Source organism: Oncorhynchus clarkii, chromosome 3 (assembly GCF_045791955.1).
Source record: "Oncorhynchus clarkii lewisi isolate Uvic-CL-2024 chromosome 3, UVic_Ocla_1.0, whole genome shotgun sequence".
NCBI lineage: Eukaryota > Metazoa > Chordata > Actinopteri > Salmoniformes > Salmonidae > Oncorhynchus > Oncorhynchus clarkii.
The window spans coordinates 4,211,450-4,234,227 of record NC_092149.1 but is presented as its reverse complement, the minus strand read 5'-3'; the positions used below and the strand labels follow the sequence as shown (position 1 = coordinate 4,234,227).

At 44.7% G+C, this 22,778-nt stretch overlaps 1 protein-coding gene across 6 annotated transcripts; it reads right to left on the bottom strand.

Annotated features, from left to right (window-relative positions):
• Positions 1 to 109: 109 nt before the first annotated feature.
• Positions 110 to 22,776, bottom strand: LOC139386677 (PHD finger protein 20 like 1). 6 transcript variants are annotated; one of them, XR_011629098.1, is made up of 26 exons: positions 22,634 to 22,776; positions 20,916 to 21,047; positions 20,644 to 20,818; positions 20,096 to 20,191; positions 18,851 to 18,935; positions 18,654 to 18,742; positions 16,738 to 16,921; positions 15,338 to 15,405; positions 14,912 to 15,042; positions 14,578 to 14,711; positions 12,697 to 12,903; positions 12,227 to 12,427; positions 11,980 to 12,039; positions 10,514 to 10,798; positions 9,274 to 9,492; positions 8,666 to 8,719; positions 8,455 to 8,556; positions 8,017 to 8,163; positions 7,724 to 7,797; positions 7,447 to 7,557; positions 6,330 to 6,429; positions 5,281 to 5,476; positions 4,138 to 4,299; positions 3,793 to 3,975; positions 2,524 to 2,767; positions 110 to 2,035 (listed from the first exon to the last, which is right to left on the bottom strand). XR_011629098.1 is itself a non-coding variant. In XM_071132470.1 (26 exons), the coding sequence occupies exons 2-26, from the start codon at positions 20,996 to 20,998 to the stop codon at positions 1,893 to 1,895; spliced, it is 3,507 nt and encodes a 1,168-aa protein (XP_070988571.1). In that variant the 5' UTR covers positions 20,999 to 21,047; positions 22,634 to 22,776; the 3' UTR covers positions 110 to 1,892. The 6 variants fall into 6 exon arrangements, 5 of the variants coding, with proteins under 5 accessions (XP_070988571.1, XP_070988591.1, XP_070988582.1 ...); XM_071132470.1 differs by having other exon boundaries at positions 2,524 to 2,770; positions 3,822 to 3,975; XM_071132490.1 differs by having other exon boundaries at positions 2,524 to 2,770; positions 3,831 to 3,975.
• Positions 22,777 to 22,778: the final 2 nt, after the last annotated feature.

Below are 22,778 nucleotides of genomic sequence, written 5' to 3'. Positions count from 1 at the left end.
ACGCAAGGCCAGCAACAGACAACACAAATTAACATTTGAATGTGTAACAGTTTAGCACACACCAACTCTGTAATATAATCATTTAAAATAAGAAGCGTAAGACGAGATATTAAATATCCAGAATATCTTTTTTTTAATGGCATTGTACATGTAGTAAATCACAAAGAACAGGTCTTAAATAAACTCTTAATGTACAGCTGGTATGTCAATAAAAATCTACTTTGTTTTCTCCCCTACCGACTGGTTCTAAAACACTTTTTATACAGGTTAATAGAAACGCTAAATAAACATAGTCATTTTTCTTCAAGTATATTTTATCCTCTTATGTATTTCTACAGATGTTTCCTCATCTTTACAGTTATAAAAACTGTACATAAAATGACCCAAAAAACAGCAATCAACACATTGCTTTTTTTTAAATACGCATTTCACATCCAGCTGGCAATTTAGCTTCCTGTGGTACAAGTCAAACGTGTCCCCTTAGCCCGAAGACATTGTGGTGTTATGTGACGTAGCAGCCATACCGGGGCCGTACTGAAAGCATCAAAAACCCCACAGACAGAGGCTTCATCCCCAAATGGCACCCTATTCCCTACACAGTGCGCTACTTTTTGAACAGGCTCCATAGGGCTCAGGGTCAAAAGTAGTGCACTACATAGGGAATAGGGTGCCGTTTCGGGACATACACACAGAGACAAACGTGCCACAGATGTCCCGTGACATCGAGGCCATTTCCGTGGTTGTCATGGAGATATCCCGAAGACACACAGTCGTATGTCTGTCTGTGGATTGGGTATATTATATACACCAGTCAAATAGATATATCTTTCCCCATGTTAACATTGTAAACTTGGTGGGTCATACCTTCAGACTTGGCACATAAAGAGAATGAAAGTTAACGATTGTAAAAGGTGGCAATAGATTCCTGAAATGAAATCAGAATGCAGTAGCTAAATGACTGATGACTGATGACTGTTAGCACTGGGTTTTTTAACAAATCATCTCACCCTAGTGTGAACTTGTCAAACAAGTTTCAGACCACGTTTCCAAAACAGAACAGATTTCTGGCAGGTTAAAGCTACAATATCATCTAACATTCACCTCGGTGATTTAGATTTTTGCATTAACTCATATCACACAAGCAAGGCTTCCACAGCTCTGCTCCTACTGAGGCAAGAGAGTGGTGGGTCGTTTCCCAAATGGCCCCCTATATATTCCCTACATACTGTAGTGTACTACGGTCTAAAGTAGTGCCCTATAAAGGGAATAGGGTTCTATTTGGGACGGACTCATGAAGAGGTGATCTCATAGCATTTTAATAATCTAATGAATTAAATTGAATTTCAGCTATATCATAGAATGCGTGTGAACAGATTTAATGTACGAGGACAAACCCTCATTTCCTGGTTAAGAAAACATTGTGGGCACTTCACTTCATAACAGGGAGTCTTAGTTAAAACAACAAACGTCCTGGGCCCTACAAACTAACACTGTGTTACACTGGTACTTTTCATCCACAAGTCCCATTTCATCAACTCAATACTTGTCAGTTACTCCAACTCAAAACACCCTTCTTTCCAATACCAAGAGTCCACTGGACCCAACTCTATCCTGTTGGTCTCTATACATCCATTCATCCCCCTTGTATTGAGCCCACTGAAGCTTCACTCCCACAGTCTGTCTAGGAGGAGAAGGTATGCTCAGTTTGACAGTTTATGGACCACAGCAGACGGTGTGCTTCGGTGCCAGAGAGAGAGGACGGGGTTCACCCTGGGTTTGGATAGGACTCTCCTCTGTGAAGTGCTGTGATGACACCAGATGCCTGGTGCTGTTGCCATGTTAACCCAGGCCAGACACGGGCCAGATTCTACCTAGGTCAGGCCAACCCAAACTCACACAGAACACAGGGTGCTCATCTGTTGCACCTTGCTCAGGTCTGTGAGGAGCTGCTTGATGCGGTGTTTGAGCTGAGGCAGTCTGGCCAGGGGGTCCGGAGGCTCCAACTCCCCAGTGAAGTCCAGCCAGCTCTCCAACACTGAGGGACGCAGAGAGAGAGACGGTTAGGATCTAATAAGGTAAGAACGAGTTCCTCCAATTACAATCGGGTCATTACCTCCCACTGCTTTGGTATTATTAGTGTATAAGATAGGACAGTGTATTATTCGTTTATAGGATAGGACAGTGTATTATTAGTTTATAGGATAGGACAGTGTATTATTAGTTTATAGGATAGGACAGTGTATTAGTTTATAGGATAGGACAGTGTATTAGTTTATAGGATAGGCCAGTGTATTTGGTGGACCACCCCATTTTACCATCAAGCTCCTTCTCTAGACCACCCCATTTTACCATCAAGCTCCTTCTCTAGACCACCCCATTTACCATCAAGCTCCTTCTCTAGACCACCCCATTTACCATCAAGCTCCTTCTCTAGACCACCCCATTTAACATCAAGCTCCTTCTCTAGACCATCCCATTTACCATCAAGCTCCTTCTCTAGACCACCCAGAACACCCCATTTACCATCAAGCTCCTTCTCTATGAGGTCCATCCTGCCTGCCACCTGGTTCTGAACATCTTCTATGTGAGTCAGGAGGTTCATCTGCCACTGGAGACAGTTCCTGGCATGTTCCACTGAGTCTGGTCCCCTCTCATTCAGACAGCCAGGCACAGCCAGCACTGAGTCTGGTCCCCTCTCATTCAGACAGCCAGGCACAGTCAGGGAGCCAGGCACAGCCAGGGAGCCAGGCACAGCCAGGGCAGTTGTCTTCTGTTGACAACACACAGCATTAACTCAACCACAAAAATCAAATCAAAAATTGATCAACACATTTTACAGTTAATTTTCTTTAAAGGAAAGCCGGTAGCCTAGTGGTTAGAGAGGCGAGACAGCAACCAGAGGGTTGCCAGTTCGAATCCCGGGTCTGACAGGAAAAATCTGCCGCGGAAGTGAGCTGGCAACTCGGGAGGGGTTAAATGTATCAAACCCTAGATACCACAGCTTGCCGTTGTGCACTTAACTCCACGGGCACCCCCTGTTCCTACCTCTCCATGTAGTGTATTGTCTTTAGGAGAGGTTGAGATAAACAGTCCCCTGAACCTCTCCATGTAGTGTATTGTCTTTAGGAGAGGGTGGGATAAACAGTCCCCTGTTCCTACCTCTTCATGTAGTGTATTGTCTTTAGGAGAGGTTGGGATAAACAGTCCCCTGTTCCTACCTCTCCATGTAGTGTATTGTCTTTAGGAGAGGTTGGGATAAACAGTCCCCTGTTCCTACCTCTTCATGTAGTGTATTGTCTTTAGGAGAGGGTGGGATAAACAGTCCCCTGACCTACCTCTTCATGTAGTGTATTGTCTTTAGGAGAGGTTGAGATAAACAGTCCCCTGATCCTACCTCTCCATGTAGTGTATTGTCTTTAGGAGAGGTTGGGATAAACAGTCCCCTGTTCCTACCTCTTCATGTAGTGTATTGTCTTTAGGAGAGGTTGGGATAAACAGTCCCCTGTTCCTACCTCTCCATGTAGTGTATTGTCTTTAGGAGAGGTTGGGATAAACAGTCCCCTGTTCCTACCTCTTCATGTAGTGTATTGTCTTTAGGAGAGGTTGAGATAAACAGTCCCCTGACCTACCTCTCCATGTAGTGTATTGTCTTTAGGAGAGGTTGGGATAAACAGTCCCCTGTTCCTACCTCTCCATGTAGTGTATTGTCTTTAGGAGAGGTTGGGATGAAGTTATATCCCAGTTGGACCTGATGTACAACTGATGAATAAAGTGATCGATCGCCTTAAAAACAAACAAGAGACAATGAAGATCAACAACACCTTTCTTACTTCCTGTTCCTTGGCTGTGAAGTGGGTGGAGTGGGAGGCGGGGTTAGTATTAGCCACCACCCCTCCTCCCTCCTGGCTGTTGGAGCCGTGGGGGTCTGTAGAGGGCCAGTGTTCCAGCTGTCCGGGGCTGGGGGGTTTCTGGTAGCTGTAGAGCAGAGAAGAGTGATTACAAAGACCATCAATAAAATACATTATGAACACACTGTAAACTAGTGATATGGCTAATTCAACACAACATGGATCATGTTTGATTCCATACCAGTGCCCATCGCTACTAAAGTCAGGTATCACTCAGCTGAACGTGTACCTGTGCTCGCTGGTGATGTAAGTGTCTGTCTTGGAGGAGTTGTGGTTGTTCAGAGAGTTGTCTGTCAAGTGGATGCAGTCAGGGAGACCGCCCATGGGCTGGTCCTCGTCAGAGTTCACCCATGACCGAGCCCAGAAGTGCAAATTGGGATTGTGTTTGTTCCTATAGGTGGACAAGGAAGTAAATGATTCATTTTGACTCCAAATGATCATGGATCCGTTTTAAATAGCACCCTATTCTCTTTATAGTGCACTAGATTTGACCAGAGCCCTATGGCACCCTATTCTCTTTATAGTGCACTAGATTTGACCAGAGTCCTATGGCACCCTATTCTCTTTATAGTGCACTAGATTTGACCAGAGTCCTATGGCACCCTATTCCCTTTATAGTGCACTAGATTTGACCAGAGTCCTATGGCACCCTATTCTCTTTATAGTGCACTAGATTTGACCAGAGCCCTATGGCACCCTATTCCCTTTATAGTGCACTAGATTTGACCAGAGCCCTATGGCACCCTATTCTCTTTATAGTGCACTAGATTTGACCAGAGCCCTATGGCACCCTATTCTCTTTATAGTGCACTAGATTTGACCAGAGCCCTATGGCACCCTATTCCCTTTATAGTGCACTAGATTTGACCAGAGTCCTATGGCACCCTATTCTCTTTATAGTGCACTAGATTTGACCAGAGCCCTATGGCACCCTATTCCCTTTATAGTGCACTAGATTTGACCAGAACCCTATGGCACCCTATTCCCTTTATAGTGCACTAGATTTGACCAGAGCCCTATGGCACCCTATTCTCTTTATAGTGCACTAGATTTGACCAGAGCCCTATGGCACCCTATTCCCTTTATAGTGCACTAGATTTGACCAGAGCCCTATGGCACCCTATTCTCTTTATAGTGCACTAGATTTGACCAGAGCCCTATGGCACCCTATTCTCTTTATAGTGCACTAGATTTGACCAGAGCACTATGGCACCCTATTCTCTTTATAGTGCACTAGATTTGACCAGAGCCCTATGGCACCCTATTCCCTTTATAGTGCACTAGATTTGACCAGAGCCTAGTAGTACTGTGAGTTCCACAGTTCTCTTCAGTGTGATGAAAACGTTGCCCTACGTGTTGACAGGGGACCTACTGTAGTATGTCCATCTTCAGCTGTAGTCCGTGAAGGACGTTGTTGACACTGAACACGTCTGCTAACAGCTGATGGGTAGACATGCTGGTCTTACAGTTCTGCTCAGAGTAGTTCTCAGAGAGGAAGGACAAGCCGTACATCTGACCCTTGTTCAACCAGTCTTTGTCATGGAGATATTTGGCACTCCACCTTTGACCTAAACAACCAAAACAAATGGTCATGTCAGGAAAACAACCAACATGTTGATGATGATGATAATAATAATAATAATAATAATAATGTAGGAATATCTTGGTCTTGTTTGTAAATTGTATAGGGTAGGTAGAAGTTGCCTAGCCTGAGTGCCAGTCTTGCTTGTAAATTGTATAGGGTAGGTAGAAGTTGCCTAGCCTGAGTGCCAGTCTTGCTTGTAAATTGTATAGGGTAGGTAGAAGTTGCCTAGCCTGAGTGCCAGTCTTGTTTGTAAATTGTATAGGGTAGGTAGAAGTTGCCTAACCTGAGTGCCAGTCTTGTTTGTAAATTGTATAGGGTAGGTAGAAGTTGCCTAGCCTGAGTGCCAGTCTTGTTTGTAAATTGTATAGGGTAGGTAGAAGTTGCCTAGCCTGAGTGCCAGTCTTGTTTGTAAATTGTATAGGGTAGGTAGAAGTTGCCTAGCCTGAGTGCCAGTCTTGTTTGTAAATTGTATAGGGTAGGTAGAAGTTGCCTAACCTGAGTGCCAGTCTTGTTTGTAAATTGTATAGGGTAGGTAGAAGTTGCCTAGCCTGAGTGCCAGTCTTGTTTGTAAATTGTATAGGGTAGGTAGAAGTTGCCTAGCCTGAGTGCCAGTCTGTTTGTGTTATCATACCAACTCCTTGTCACTCATGGTCATGTTTGGCTTGACAATGACATCAACTGAGCTGTCAAGAGCACAAACAGATCTGGGACCAGGCTAAAAGTTGCCTCTAACCACCGAAACAGGGTGAGATAATCTTTCATCCCCCTAATGGTTTAGGTTGGAGAATAATCTGATCCTAGATCTGTGGTTAGGGGAGTGTAGGGTATGATGTTACCTGGAGGGTCTCTGCAGATGTAACATATGTACTGGTCTGGGATGCTATCCTCCAGAAGCCCCATACACACACTGTGCTGCCAGCACATACACTCCTCACACTGAAACACAGAGAGAGACTGAATGTGTGTGTGTTTAGGTGGAAACAAATACTATCTGAACCCAGGTCTGAAACATGTATAATACATTGTATTGATTTATTTAACTAGACAAGTCAGTTAGGAACAAATTCTTATTTACAAATGACAGCCTAGCCCGTCCAAACCCGGACGAGCGCCGCCCTATGGGACTCCCAATCATGGCCGGTTGTGATACAGCCTGGATTCCAACCAGGGTGTCTGTAGTGACGCCTCTAGTACTGAGATGCTGTGCCTTAGACCGCTGCGCCACTCGGGAGCCCACATGACAACAGACATGTTTATGCCCCATTGTTATGTCTGAGGGATAGTTGGAAAATTCCGGAAACACTCCCCAAATTCCTGAAACACTCCCCAAATCCCACCACCCCCGGCCAAACGCTCCACAAACCCAGACAACGCTGGGCCAATTGTGCGCCGCCCTATGGGACTCCCGACCACGGCCGGTTGTGATACAGCCCGGGATCGAACCAGGGTCAGTAGTGACGCCTCTAGCACTGCAATGTAGCGCCTTAGACCACCGCGCCACTCAGGAGGCCCATATTAGAGGCCTGAAGGGAACGCCCTGGCGGAGCTTGTGGCAGACTTGTACATTGTACATGTATTTGTTGTAAACTGCCCAGTTAACTGATACTAAAGAGTGATTCATTTAATATTAACTTCAGGTGTCCTTGGTGTTGAATTTACACCACAAGTGACTGGAATGTTCCAACCCCACCTCAGGCAGAACCACCCCACCTCAGGCAGAACCACCCCACCTCAGGCAGAACCACCCCACCTCAGACAGAACCACCCCACCTCAGGCAGAACCACCCCACCTCATACAGAACCACCCCACCTCAGGCAGAACCACCCCACCTCAGGCAGAACCACCCCACCTCAGGCAGAACCACCCCACCTCAGACAGAACCACCCCACCTCAGACAGAACCACCCCACCTCAGACAGAACACTAGTCTGAGGGCTCCAGTCAGCCCAGTACCTGAATCATGAATCCATTCTCCTCGTCCATCTCACAGATACAGCGGACAATCTCCTGGGTCCCATCCTCATCCTCCTCCTGGAAGTCCTCCATGTTTAGAGAGTCAAAGTCCTGGTCGGAGGGTTCAAAACAAACCCCCTTAGTCACATCTATACATTTCCTAAGCTATAACACACAATCTATTACATAGAGGAGGATCCTAAAGGACCACGGAGTCCAGTCTGCTTCCTGTTTTCTATGTTTCCAGAAACATATGGTAGTATGGTGACAACCCTACCTGGTTGTACTCATCTCCACTAAACAGCAGGCTCTCTGTGGTCGAGTCCTCCAGGAACTCTATGTCTGACAGGTCTGGAGAGGGAGAGAGAGGGGGAGGGAGAGAGAGGGGGAGAGAGAGAGAGGGAGGGAGAGAAAGGGGGAAGTGGGAGAGAGAGAGAGAGGGGTATATGTGAGTTGATCAATTTGAACAGCACATTCATGTAAAGATGAAATGTGATTGGTTGATATACATATCTATTTATACGCCTTCATTTCATAGAAAAGATGCCCTGTCAGGCGATTCCCACTCACTCTCTCCGGTCAGGTCCACAGAGAGGATGGCGCGGGGGTACTGGTAATGTTTGGTGGTGGAGCAGGAGGAAGAGGAGGAGCGGTGAAGAGCAGACGTCGTAGATCGCTCCAGGAAGGACAGGGACATGTCATCGTAGTCAGAATAACCTGCCGGTGAGAAAACACAGATTGTGTTATTATGATGTATTGACGATGTGCTACTTCTAACGTCTGTTTATCTTTCACTTCTGTATTTATTGGTGTTGTGTGTATTGGCTGGGGCAATTAAACTCCCCCCTTGGAGGATTGATTAAGTACTATCTTATGTCTCGTCTTAAATATATATATATGTTTACAATAAGCTATACAAATGGACTGGTCATTCGCTGACAACATACTACACACAACAGCAGGAGCCCTTGGAGAAACATTAAGATGCAACACCTGAACTAAACGTACAGTGCTGCTTGGATTTCCTCTTCCTCTTCTTCTTCTTCTTCTGTTTCATCTTGAAGTGTTCCTTCTCTTTCCTGTCCCTCCGCTCTTTGTCCTTCTTTTTTCCTAAAAAACAAACAGAACATCTATTTAAATCACCAACTGATTTGCTCAGAACAATGGAGGAATGTTATTTATTACAACTGCTAAGAAGAGAAGTAGAACACATTCTCACCGATCACCTGGGATTTCTCCTCCAGTTTCACCTTCTTCTCATTCTTTATTAACCCTGTAGGAGGAGTCATGTAATTCAATCACAGTTCTCTGCAGCGAACTGGGTTGATTTAAATGTGCGACCCAAACGGCACCCTATTCCCTATATAGTGCACTACTTTAGATTGTTTCTTTTCCCCTCTGTCGTATGTCATGTGTTTTTCTTCTCATCTATATCACTACCTCATGGTGTGTTGTTGGGAAAGAGCTGGCCAGTGAAGCATGTCACTGGGTTGTTTTACACCTGCTGCATCCTGCCCTGCCACTAACCTGGCTTCAGACCTCATAGCCCCACTGCCCTGCCACTAACCTGGCTCCAGACCTCACAGCCCCTCAGGAAGGCCCACTGCCATGCCACTAACCTGGCTCCAGGCCTCACAGCCCCTCAGGAAGGCCCACTGCCCTGCCACTAACCTGGCTCCAGACCTCACAGCCCCTCAGGAAGGCCCACTGCCCTGCCACTAACCTGGCTCCAGGCCTCACAGCTCCTCAGGAAGGCCCACTGCCCTGCCACTAACCTGGCTCCAGACCTCACAGCCCCTCAGGAAGGCCCACTGCCCTGCCACTAACCTGGCTCCAGGTGCTTGTCCTTATCGATCACCTTCTTCAGAATCTTGTCGTGGAGGGACTCGAAGCTCTTCTCCTGAGGTGGCGGAGGGAGAGACAGCTCTGTGCTGTCAGAGCTCATAGAGGCAGAGGAGCGCTTCTTCCTGTTCAATCTGGGAGGTTTCAGACAGCTCCCCAGTCCAGTACAGTCCAGTTGGAACATATGGCCCGGAGGGTACAGTGCTGGAGGACAGAAGAGACAGTATAAAACATATGGCCCTGAGGGGACAGAGGAGACAGTATAAAACATATGGCCCAGATGAGACAGTATAAAACATATGGCCCGGGGGGGACAGAGGAGACAGTATAAAACATATGGCCCAGAGGAGACAGTATAAAACATATGGCCCTGAGGGGACAGAGGAGACAGTATAAAACATATGGCCCTGGGGGGACAGAGGAGACCGTATGAAACCTATGGCCCAGAGGGGACAGAGGAGACAGAATAAAACATATGGCCCGGAGGGGACAGGGGAGACAGTATAAAACATATGGCCCTGAGGGGACAGAGGAGACAGTATAAAATATATGGCCCAGAGGAGACAGTATAACACATATGGCCCTGAGGGGACAGAGGAGACAGTATAAAACATATGGCCCAGAGGAGACAGTATAAAACATATAAAACATATGGCCCAGAGGGGACAGAGGAGACAGTATAAAACATATGGCCCAGAGGAGACAGTATAAAACATATAAAACATATGGCCCTGAGGGGACAGAGGAGACAGTATAAAACATATGGCCCTGAGGGGACAGAGGAGACAGTATAAAACATATGGCCCTGAGGGGACAGAGGAGACAGTATAAAACATATGGCCCTGAGGGGACAGAGGAGACAGTATAAAACATATAAAACATATGGCCCTGAGGGGACAGAGGAGACAGTATAAAACATATGGCCCTGAGGGGACAGAGGAGACAGTATAAAACATATGGCCCAGGGGAGAGGAGACAGTATAAAACATATAAAACATATGGCCCTGAGGGGACAGAGGAGACAGTATAAAACATATGGCCCTGAGGGGACAGCGCTGAGGGACAGAGGGGGGTGAGAGAGAGTATAAGGCTGGGCTCTGAACAAAAGTAGTGCCCTATAGGAAATAGGGTGCCATTTGGGATATAACCTAAAACTATTTTGTAAATTTGTGTATTCAAGTTACATACAACTGTTTTCTCAAATGAATGAAATGTAAATCCATACACGATGAGGTGGAGACAGTCCTGCGTCTCTTTGTGTTGTCAGGGACCTCCAGCAGGGTGGTGGTGGTGGGCATGGAGGCTGAGGTGGCCCGGGTACGACCAGCCCTGTCTGGGGAGCCTGGCAGCTCAGAGTCCTGGAGGTCCTTGTCAGCGTTGTGGTAATACTTGAGGTGGTAGTCCAGCAGCTTGGCTTTGCGGAAGGCCTTGGAGCACCCAGGGATCTTACACTTGTAGAGGTCCAGGTCGTTGGGAGACGTTGGGTCATCACACCACTTGGTGTTCATGACTGAGAGAGAGAGAGAGGACACAGAAGAGAGAGAGTGAGAGAGGTGACACACAGAGGAGAGAGAGAGGTGACACAGAGGAGAGAGAGAGAAGTGACACACAGAGGAGAGAGAGAGAGGTGACACACAGAGGAGAGAGAGAGAGAGGTGACACACAGAGGAGAGAGAGTGAGAGGTGACACACAGAGGAGAGAGAGAGAGAGAGAGAGAGAGGTGACAGAGAGGAGACAGAGGAGAGAGAGTGAGAGGTGACACACAGAGGAGAGAGAGAGAGGTGACACACAGAGGAGAGAGAGAGAGGTGACACACAGAGGAGAGAGAGTGAGAGGTGACACACAGAGAGAGAGAGAGAGAGAGAGAGAGACAGAGAGAGAGAGAGAGAGAGAGAGAGAGAGAGAAAGAGAGAGAAAGAGAGAGAAAGAGAGAGAGAGACAGAGAGAGAGAGAGAGAGAGAGAGAGAGAGAAAGAGAGAGAAAGAGAGAGAAAGAGAGAGAAAGAGAGAGAGAGAGAGAGAGAGAGGTGACACACAGGAGAGAGAGAGTGAGAGGTGACACACAGGAGAGAGAGAGTGAGAGGTGACACACAGGAGAGAGAGAGTGAGAGGTGACACACAGAGGAGAGAGAGAGAGAGAGAGAGAGACAGAGAGAGAGAGAGAGAGAGAGACAGAGAGAGAGAGAAAGAGAGAGAGAAAGAGAGAGAGAGAAGAGAGAGAGAGAGAGAGAGAGAGAGAGAGAGGTGACACACAGAGGAGAGAGAGAGAGGTGACACACAGAGGAGAGAGAGTGAGAGGTGACACACAGAGAGAGAGAGAGAGAGAGAGACAGAGAGAGACAGAGAGAGACAGAGAGACAGAGAGACAGAGAGAGAGAGAGAGAGAGAGAGAGAGAGAGAGAGAGAGAGAGAGAGGTGACACACAGGGGAGAGAGAGAGAGGGGGAGGGAATGTTTTTCTGGATTATCAAGTCTCCCAGTCCAGAACATGACACCCTTTTTGTTCAAGCTGGGCTGAAGAGCGTTTGAGTATGCTTCCATTCTATCGGACAGAGAGGACTTGGTACAGATCGGCTTCTTACCGGAACATGAATAATAATTGCAGTAAGCCTTGAAGGAAATGACAAGTAATGGTTGAAAGTAATACAATCAAAGTAAAATAATCTGGAATAAACTTGAGGAGAAAACCTACTTGGCTCCCTGGTGTGTTTGTTTAGTTTAGAGGTCCTGGTAATACTTCTCCTCCCAGCAGCTACAAATCAAACAGAAACACAGATGGATTAGGACATTATCTAACGTACATTATCCTGTACAATGTCTGACCCTAACGGCACCCTACTCCCCTAGAAAGTACACTACTTTAGCGCACTTTGTAGGGAATAGAGGGCCATTTGAGATGCTGCAGTTGAGAATAAATAACTCCCCCAGTCAAGAATTACCTGCAGCTAAGGGTGGGAATTTGTCTGCCACTGCCGTATGATTGGCTGATGATGGCCCGTCAGTCAGCTGGTCTCTGTGTGTGATTGGTGGATGAGATGGTGTGAGGATGGAGACAGCAGATGAAGGTGTAGGTGGTATGTCAACACAGTAGTTGTGGAGGGTCGATGACTCTGCCTTCTCCACAGAGTTTGTCATTTGATCTAAAGGAGGACAATTACACACAGAATAGATTCAGGGTTGAATAAATAGACATGTTTCCTGGTTGTTCATGTTTTTTTTGTGTTCTTGGTCAGGGTTGTATTCATTAGTGCACACTGTAGCAAAACATTTTGTCACGCAAAATTAAAAACAAGCGTTTGTTATTTGACAAGTTCAGGTAGTTCCCTCTCTGTTTCGGCCCATTCGGTTCCTAGTTAATATGACCCCGTTCACGTCAGGAAGAACTCTTGTCCCTCGAGGCTGCACTCACCCTCTGGAGAGGAGGGGTCTTTGTGAGATGTGTTGTGTTCCCTCCCATGGGGTGAGAGGTCAGGGCACTGGGTGGTGGCGGGTTGAGAGGTCACGCTGGGGTCAGAGTTTATATCAGGGCTGACGGTGGCCAGGCGCTGGGAGCGTCTCCTCCTCTGGCTCTGTTCTGAGCTCCTGGGGGAGCCTGGAGGAACCGTCTCACCATGCCCTGTTGGAGAGGAAGCACAGCCACGTCACTTAACAAACAACCAAATGACCCATTAAGTATCATCATGGAAAATAGTTTTGTGCCGACAGTGATCGCAGCCCGAGCTCCCCAAGTCTTACTACTGTTGGGTTCTGAGAATATGAAATATACTACTTCATGTCACTGAGGGAGAGAGCTTAATGTATAACGTTTACATTATGTCAGGATATGTTATTGTTAGCCATCAGGCATCCTATGGGTGCGATCCTCTGGGATGAGAAGAGACACAGTCTGGTACCAATCACCATGTCATCCTTGAGTTGGGGGAGGAGTGAGCACTTTGGGGTAGCGGTCAGGTCAGATGAAGTGAGGAAGAACAGATATCACTAAGGTTCTGTCTAGTAACAGAGATGCATTGGCTGTTTAGAGGTGTAGGAGGAGACTCAGCATAGGAGAGAGGATTAAATATCAGTGCTTGTTTAGAGGTGTAGGAGGAGACTCAGCCTAGGAGAGAGGGTTAAATATCACTGCTTGTTTAGATGTGTAGGAGGAGACTCAGCCTAGGAGAGAGGGTTAAATATCACTGCTTGTACAGATGTGTAGGAGGAGACTCAGCCTAGGAGAGAGGGTTAAGTATCACTGCTTGTTTAGAGGTGTAGGAGGAGACTCAGCCTAGGAGAGAGGGTTAAGTATCAGTGCTTGTACAGATGTGTAGGAGGAGACTCAGCCTAGGAGAGAGGGTTAAGTATCAGTGTTTGTACAGATGTGTAGGAGGAGACTCAGCCTAGGAGAGAGGGTTAAGTATCAGTGTTTGTACAGATGTGTAGGAGGAGACTCAGCCTAGGAGAGAGGGTTAAGTATCAGTGCTTGTACAGATGTGTAGGAGGAGACTCAGCCTAGGAGAGAGGGTTAAGTATCAGTGTTTGTACAGATGTGTAGGAGGAGACTCAGCCTAGGAGAGAGGGTTAAGTATCACTGCTTGTACAGATGTGTAGGAGGAGACTCAGCCTAGGAGAGAGGGTTAAGTATCAGTGTTTGTACAGATGTGTAGGAGGAGACTCAGCCTAGGAGAGAGGGTTAAGTATCAGTGTTTGTACAGATGTGTAGGAGGAGACTCAGCCTAGGAGAGAGGGTTAAGTATCAGTGCTTGTACAGATGTGTAGGAGGAGACTCAGCCTAGGAGAGAGGGTTAAGTATCAGTGTTTGTACAGATGTGTAGGAGGAGACTCAGCCTAGGAGAGAGGGTTAAGTATCAGTGTTTGTACAGATGTGTAGGAGGAGACTCAGCCTAGGAGAGAGGGTTAAGTATCAGTGTTTGTACAGATGTGTAGGAGGAGACTCAGCCTAGGAGAGAGGGTTAAGTATCAGTGCTTGTACAGATGTGTAGGAGGAGACTCAGCCTAGGAGAGAGAGTTAAGTATCACCGCTTGTGTGAACAACGTCTTTGACTAAAGCAGCTGTGTTGATCCTCTGGGAAAAATAAACTTGGTTTAAGCTTTCATAGAGTCTGTGGAGTTTTTACTGGGAGAATTAGAACCTAACACTTCTGAGGCAATTAGTTTGTTTTTCCCCCAAAAAAACTGTATACATAAAGTTAATATTTGTAACACCACTTGTGTCTAAGACTATACACTACTTTGAGTTGGTTAGTGGAAGTACTTTTCCCACTATGATCCTGTCCCTCAGCAGACCGACCTGAGGTAGCCGTGTCTGGGCAGCTGTGTCTGGGGGAGGGACTCAGCATGGACTCTGGGGCTGACATGGTGTCCTCCCCAGCAGACAGAGTCGTGATGGAGCACGGCGGCCTGGACGCTCTCTGCTTCTGGCTGCTGTTAACCATGACAAACGGGTTCTTCATTATTTAACAAATTATTATACAAATAGCAACAAAAATATGAATTACAAGTACAACTTACAATTACATTATTAATGACAAATTATTACCTGATTACACTACACTATAAATATAACAATAAAGCACAGATGTCCTAGGGCATTGAAAGCCAATAGCTATCTTGTCAAACGCTACCTGTTGGACTCCCCAGAGTGGTGCTTCAGACGCCTGTTCCGACACTTGGCTGGAGAGCCCGTCACAGAGGACCCAGTCTGTCTCTGGGTCTGCCCCTGTAAGGAATCATGGTCTGCTGTTCTTGGTACCTTCTGGAAGAATACAGAAAGGAATAAACAGTGGGATTGCTGTCATGAATTGACTCTTGGGTTAAGTCCCAAATGGGATCCTATTCCGTATTTAGTGCACTACTTTTGTTATGGGCTCTGGTCCAAAGCAGTGCACTATATAGGGAATAGGATGCCATTGGGGACACAATCTTAGCAAAACAAATTCTATGGCGCAAAGTCTGTCTTTGAAGTTATTTTATGTATGTATGTATGTGTGTATATATATATATAAATATATCTATCTATATCTGCACTACAGTGAGTGACTAGCTGGTACCTGTTGTTGGGACGTCACTGGGACTTCTGTCCGCTCCTTCTTACAGTCAGCATCATCTTCATGGGATTCTGAAGGCAGAGGGAGAAGAATATAACAGGTCCATTAACAGGTTGGAACGCCACACACAATGGCTGTCCCAAATGGCACCCTATATCCTCTATAGTGTACTACCTTTGGCCCAGTCCCTGGTCAAAAGTAGTGCCCTATAAAGGGACTATGGTGCCATTTGGGAGACACATTGTACATGTGTTGGCTAACTAAGGAGGGCCCTGTGGTGAAATATGACCTGTGGTTTTACAGGCCTAGACCCTCCAGGGTGAAACATGACCTGTGGTTTTACAGGCCTAGACCCTCCAGGGTGAAACATGACCTGTGGTTTTACAGGCCTGGATCCTCCAGGGTGAAACATGACCTGTGGTTTTACAGGCCTGGACCCTCCAGGGTGAAACGTGACCTGTGGTTTTACAGGCCTGGATCCTCCAGGGTGAAACATGACCTGTGGTTTTACAGGCCTGGACCCTCCAGTGTGAAATATGACCTGTGGCTTTACAGGCCTGGATCCTCCAGGGTGAAACATGACCTGTGGTTTTACAGGTCTGGATCCTCCAGGGTGAAACATGACCTGTGGTTTTACAGGTCTGGATCCTCCAGGGTGAAACATGACCTGTGGTTTTACAGGTCTGGACCCTCCAGGGTGAAACATGACCTGTGGTTTTACAGGTCTGGACCCTCCAGGGTGAAACATGACCTGTGGTTTTACAGGCCTGGATCCTCCAGGGTGAAATATGACCTGTGGCTTTACAGGCCTGGACCCTCCAGGGTGAAATGTGACCTGTGGTTTTACAGGCCTGGATCCTCCAGGGTGAAATATGACCTGTGGTTTTATAGGCCTGGACCCTCTGAGTTGAATAACATGCTATCTTGTCCATTTCTCCTTCTCTTAGATCTCATGTCTTGCTGCTCTGAAGAGGGCTTGGTTTCTTCCTCATCATCACCACGGCGTCTTAGTTATCATTGGAGAGGTTGAGAGTAAAGAATCATAACATCTAAATGATACCACTACTCCATATCACTGCTGTATGATACTAGCTACATGACAACAGTAACATCTAAATGATACCACTACTCCATATGACTGCTGTATGAAACTAACATACAGTACTAGCTGCATGAGAACAGACACTGAGAAATGACCATTCATTTTTAAAGGGCCTGCTAATTTGAAACCCATCTGTGTCCCAAATCGCACCCTATTCCCAATACAGTGCACTACTTTTGACCAGGGACCATAAGGCTCTGGTCAAGAGTAGTGCACTACATAGGGAATAGGGTGCCATTTGGGAAATATCCACAGTGTGCATGTATCTGTTGGGGTGAGGGAAGGAGAGGACTCAAGTTACCCAGTTTGTCAGAGTCGGACTGATCATGCAACTCTTCATCCAGCTCTTCTTGACCGTCCTCATCGTCAGACTTCCCTCCGTGAGGGTCGTCCCTGTCCTTGTTGCTGTTGGCACTGGTACGAGGCGTACTGCTTCCTTTGCTCTTGGCTGCAGCCGAGGCAGCTTTCACCAGGGCTATCCAGTCCTGTTGGGAGGAGAGACACTTGTTTTTCCTCCTTCACTTTTTTTCCTATTTTGTTTTGTTGTGCTTTGTCCTTGTTGTTGTTGTTTGAAAAGCTCTTTAAATCCAGGGTATCCATATGTTGTTATTAAACGTAGTATTAGAGACTGGTGGTTAGATAAATGCATCTATTCTATAGGCTGCTGCTGTAAGTTAGTTAGGGTGCGTTCCAAATGGAACCCTATTACCTATTTAGGAAATAAATCAAAATGGTATTTGTCACATACGCGTGTTTAGCAGATGTTATTGCGGTTCGTAGCCAAACGTTTGTGTTTCCAGCTCCAACACTGCAGTAATATGTAATATCTAACAAAATACACAATCTAAAGTAAAAGGACTGGAATTAAAAAATATATAAACATTTGGACGAGCAATGTCAGAGCGGCAAATACTAAGATATGGTAGAATAGGATAGAATACAGTATATAGATATGAGAGGAGTCATGCATAGACTAAGATACAGTATAATAGGATAGAATACAGTATATAGATATGAGAGGAGTCATGCATAGACTAAGATACAGTAGAATAGGATAGAATACAGTATATAGATATGAGATGAGTCATGCATAGACTAAGATACAGTAGAATAGGATAGAATACAGTATATAGATATGAGATGAGTCATGCATAGACTAAGATACAGTAGAATAGGATAGAATACAGTATATAGATATGAGAGGAGTCATGCAAAATATGTCAACATTATTAAAATGGACTAGTTCCAATTATTAAAGTGACCAGTGATTCCAAGTCTACGTATATAGGGCAGCAGCCTCTAATTAGGGTGCCATTTGGGACTCTGGCGTAGTGTGTGGAGAAGTAACAGGGTTAACCGTGACTAAACAGATCATCTAGACGTCAGACTAGGTCACGACCTTGGTTGGTTGAGAAAATAGTAAGCCTCAATAGTAAAGAAATCAATATATTTAGCCTATAGGGACTTGTTTGAACTATTAGCTAATACTTTCCAAGTGTACTACTCCACATTAAAAGTAAAACAATTCTAAGTAAAATAAATGAAATCTTAATTAAGTAGTAAATAAGATTAGACTCTGGTCTCCTTGAGAGTGTCTGCTGGTTGGAACAAGGGAGATGCCAGCAAGTCTATCCTGCCAAGACTGTGGGAATCAGCCTTCGCATTAAATCCAGCAATTCCCTGTTGCCCTTTACCTTCTGAAAAAGAGGGAGAAGTGAAATAGAAAATTATGGTATCCTACACTGTCTACAACAGACTTTCAAGAATTTTAACTTGCCTTCTATTAAATCAGTATATCTATCACCGCCAGACCCCTAGCGATAACCGCCAGACCTAACCGCCAGACCCCTAGCTATAACCGCCAGACCCCTAGCTACAACGGCAGATCCTTAGCTACAACGCCAGACCCTTAGCTACAACGCCAGACCCTTAGCTACAACGCCAGACCCTTAGCTACAACGCCAGACCCTTAGCTACAACGCCAGACCCTTAGCTACAACGCCAGACCCTTAGCTATAATGCCAGGTTCTTACTAAGCTACATGTTCCTTACTTCTATTGGAGGAATGGTATCCAGGCCGTTATTGTAAATAAGAATTTGTTCTTAACGGACTTGCCTTGTTAAATAAAGGTTAAATTTACAACAACAAAAAAATCAATAAATAAATATACTCATGCTGATTCCAGAAGTGATTGTATGATCATGTGACCAGCTCACCTGTCCTTTTGCATCATGGGGCATAGATTTGATATGAATTTTTTTCACACAGCGAATAACTCCATCATAAAACTGCACCGTGTAGATACCTAGAATTTAACAAAGACACTTCAGTTGGGACGGACACAATTGCAAGTCATTCTGTTATGTGTATTGGCCATATGGCTACTGCTTCAGAAATAGTTAGTGATAAATACCCTCTTTGTTTACAGATTCAATCTTTGCAGGATAGTAGCGACAATCTGTCCATCGAGCAAGCACCTCTTCACCATCTCTCAATTCCTGTAAAACAAGTCAAGCCAAACAAACCTCCATTACTCTAAATATGTATTTAACAAACACGTGCCATGAGAGACAAAAGTTTGAAATTATACTGAACAAAAATATAAGCGCAACATGTAAAGTGTTGGTTCCATGCTTCATGAACTGAAATAAAAGATCCTTGGAATTTGAGAGTGTGGGGGGGCGGTGCTTAGGAGTATTTCTGTCTGTAATAAAGTCCTTTTGTGGGATAAACTGATTCTGATTGGCTGGGCCTGGCTCCCAAGTGGGTGGGCCTTTCTTTCTATGAACTGTAACTCCGTAAAATCTTTGAAATTGTTGCATGTTACATTTATCTTTCTGTCCAGTATAGATACTGTAGAAGCACGAAATGTTGTTGTCTGATTCAGGATGTAAGGAATTGCTTGTAAGGTTGAAAGTGTAGCTTGAAAATTAAAGGCCCAGTGCTGTAAAAAAATGTGATTTCTTGTGTGTTAAATGCATTTCCACACTGACGTTAAAATAATACTTTGAAATTCTGAAAAAGCCATTTTAGTGTAAGAGCTGTTCGAAAAGGCCACCTGAAATGTCAGCCTTTTTTGTTGGGATGGAGTTTTGGCCTGCCTGGTGACATCAACAGGCTGTAAATGAATGAATAGACCAATAAGAAAGAGAGTTCCAAACCTCTCTGCCAATAACAGCTAGTTTTAAGTTTTCCCCTCCCCATTCAGACCACTCCCAGACAGTCCTAGCAAAACGTTTACTTGAGAAATTGATCTTTGCTAAGAAGCTATTTTTGGATCATTTAAATTGAAAACACAGTAAGGTACTAAATGATTTAATATTGAGATAAAAATGGTTGCATTGGAACTTTAAGGCAAAGGGAAAAGTTTGTAACACAAAAAGCTCAAAGATAAATGTTACAAACATACGACAGGAACACAAAGACCAAAAGCTTGAATGATGCAGAATGAGCCCCTTTAGACCACAGAATAGCACTGCAGTATGGAAATGCCTAAACTCTGATATAGCTATGTCAGATTCAGTTATGCCTCAACAAAAATGATCTGATGGTTTTGACCAAAGCTGTGTTATGTGAAGAATCGAAACAGTGAGTGAAACAAGGAGTTAATAATTCAGCCAAATCACTGCAAAATGAGACACAGGGAATGTATGTATACTTGTCTCGGCTGCGGTAACTCTGTTTGGTCCTCTGTGCTCGCTGTACATCCAGGAAGCTCATCAAGGCGAGATGCTGACATCTCGCTGAGTCTCTCCTGGTAGAAATATTTATAAGATATAAGGCATAAACAATTTGTTATTTATTTTAAAACGATAGTTCACTCAGAATCGATATGTTACTACTATCCATCTATCACTCATCCGATTGATTGCACACTCTCAACCATCTACAACAAAACTCCTCATGAGGCAAACTGTCTCTAGCCCAGAGAAAGCTGTTTTGAGTACTTGGCATGCCATATGAGTTTCATCAAATCCATCCATACATTGCAAGCCACAATACATGGGGGAGTCTGACGCTCCCATTTCATATTTTCTCAATTCCTCACATCATCATATCTTCTCAAATAGAGAAGAAGGTCTGAGGGGAGGGACCTTGGACCTTCTCCTCCAATACGGTTGAGAATGCAGGAAATAGGAAATAGGATGCGAGGAATCGTGGAGAGACGAATTGAGAAGTAGCCTGTGGCTGGACAAAAACACCTACAGTCACCTCCCCCTCCTCTTCCTTCAGTCCCTCTTTACGGAGTGTTGGCCTTTCAAGAGGTCGCAGCCGAGTGCTGTCCCAGGCGATCCACTCGTCATATCGATGGCTCCAACGATCAAAGTGGACAAGCATCTTCCCCTCATCGAAATCGATGTCCTCAATGCGTGACGAGTACCTAGAAGGTTGTATAAGAAAGAAGACAATAACAAAATGTCTACTATGTATCTGTCATTATGCACATGATTACATAAAGGAACTTGACTGTTACATACCATTTTTGTAGATAGTCTTGAGCTTCAATTCTAGCACCGACTTCAAAAGTGATCCCTGGACGATTAGGTGTCTTCCTGCTCATCTTCACAACGTCTATGTTTCAAGACTGATGATCTGTCTGTCTGTGGCAGCTGAAAACAAAACAAAGGTAATGGATAGACCATGTTAAGCAGCCGTCTTTCTCTTAAATGTAAACCACACATACGAGACCCTCTGCAAAGATTAACTATCTGTTCAATTGGCACCATATGGGAAGGTGATTAGCTAGCTAGCTATATGGCTTATTAAGTAACAGAATTTACAATAGTGTCTTGTTGAACTAGCTAGCTAGCATGATAGTTTGCTCACATAGGTCAGCAGTATTCCAGTTGATTCATAAAGCAAAAACGTTATTCGAATAGATAGCTGACTAGCTAGTGAACATCCTCTCTAGTAAACCAACTGTCTTTCAAACAAGCTGTTCAGACATGCCACTAGCCAAAATAGATTCAGACCCTACGCTTGTTTACAGCTGCTTTGGGGTCAGACAGGATTCCTGGCTCAAAAAATGTATCTCAATCGTGGGATGAGAAATGTCTTGTACTCAAAATTCTACCATTATAACAACTGTTATACAGAGAAGACTACTCGTTTTTCCATAAAAGTTCCCCTTTCGTCCTCATGATAGGTAGGAGAAGCCACAGCAGCAATTCCACAATGACAGATGTGGTTACTATTAAAAGTCAGTGAGTCGTTCAACCTTCTCGGTTTATCATTTGGAATGATGGGACGATTCCGAGTACAATGCATTTCTCATCCCTGGATTGAGGTACGTTTTCCCGAGCCATATCTTGTGCAGGCTCCGCAGTGTCTTAATCTAAACAAGAAGCCTGTCCGACCCCAGTGCAACTATAAACAAGTGCAGGGTCGATAATCTATTCTGACTAAAATGACACCGCCACCATACTCACCCAACTGGCACATTCTAGTCATTAAAACATCATGGCACAATCATTCATGACAGTACTCGTTTGTTAATTAATCAACTCGTATGTTGAGATGACCAGCAAACGTCACCACATATTTTCATATTATTCGTTAACTAGCTAGCGATCTTAATTTACGTACTAGGATAGTTAGCTAGCCTAATGTACTAAACTAGGTAGCTAGGAGGCTTTCGTAGACTAGCTAGCTAAAGTCACACAAGCGGTTGGTGGGTTAGCTAGCATGTCGGTTATTAAAAGTGGCAAAAGTCAAGTGATAAAACAAGCGTTATATTAACATTTAATGTCTGAACAAATAGGATATTCATTTGCAACAAAACGTTTAGCTAACTGGCCGTTAGTTGTCCATTTACTATGGTACCTAATGCTACAGTAACTAGTTAACTTTGCAATAAGTTAGCTGGCTAACGTTATATTTTTAACTAGGCTAACTAACGTATTACTAGCCAACTAAACGATGGTGATATGACAAGGGCAAAGAAAGTTAAGATGAATATATTAATAAAATCCATGTATTTCACAGATTAAATGGCAAGCGAACCACTATTTGGGTTAGCTATTAGCTTGTCCGAAGATAACGCTAACTTGCTAGCAGCAAGCTAATTTGCCAAGCTCTGCAGAATAATAGCTAGCCAAAAAACTGTTAGCCAGCTTCTAGCTATCTGATGGCATACATTCTCATGTATTTTGTGAGTGCATTGTCCTCTTTGGAATGAATTGCAAATTGTTTTTACCTTTGCGAACACATTTGGTAAATGATCGTTATTGTTATAAACTCATATCATGAGTACATATCAGTCTTCTTCCCATTCTTCTGCTCAGATATTTACCCTAAATAAAATAGAGGACGTAACAACGTAACGACGTAAGCACACGCCA

Bases quoted from the DNA above. Each gene is read 5' to 3' on its own strand.
- LOC139386677 (XM_071132470.1), bottom strand. From the start codon at position 20,998: ATGAGCAGGAAGACACCTAATCGTCCAGGGATCACTTTTGAAGTCGGT. The intron at 18,743-18,850 runs GTATTTATCACT...GTTAAATTCTAG, and splicing joins TGAATCTGTAAACAAAGAGG to GTATCTACACGGTGCAGTTT. The intron at 12,428-12,696 runs GTGAGTGCAGCC...GTCCTCCTTTAG, and splicing joins AGACCCCTCCTCTCCAGAGG to ATCAAATGACAAACTCTGTG.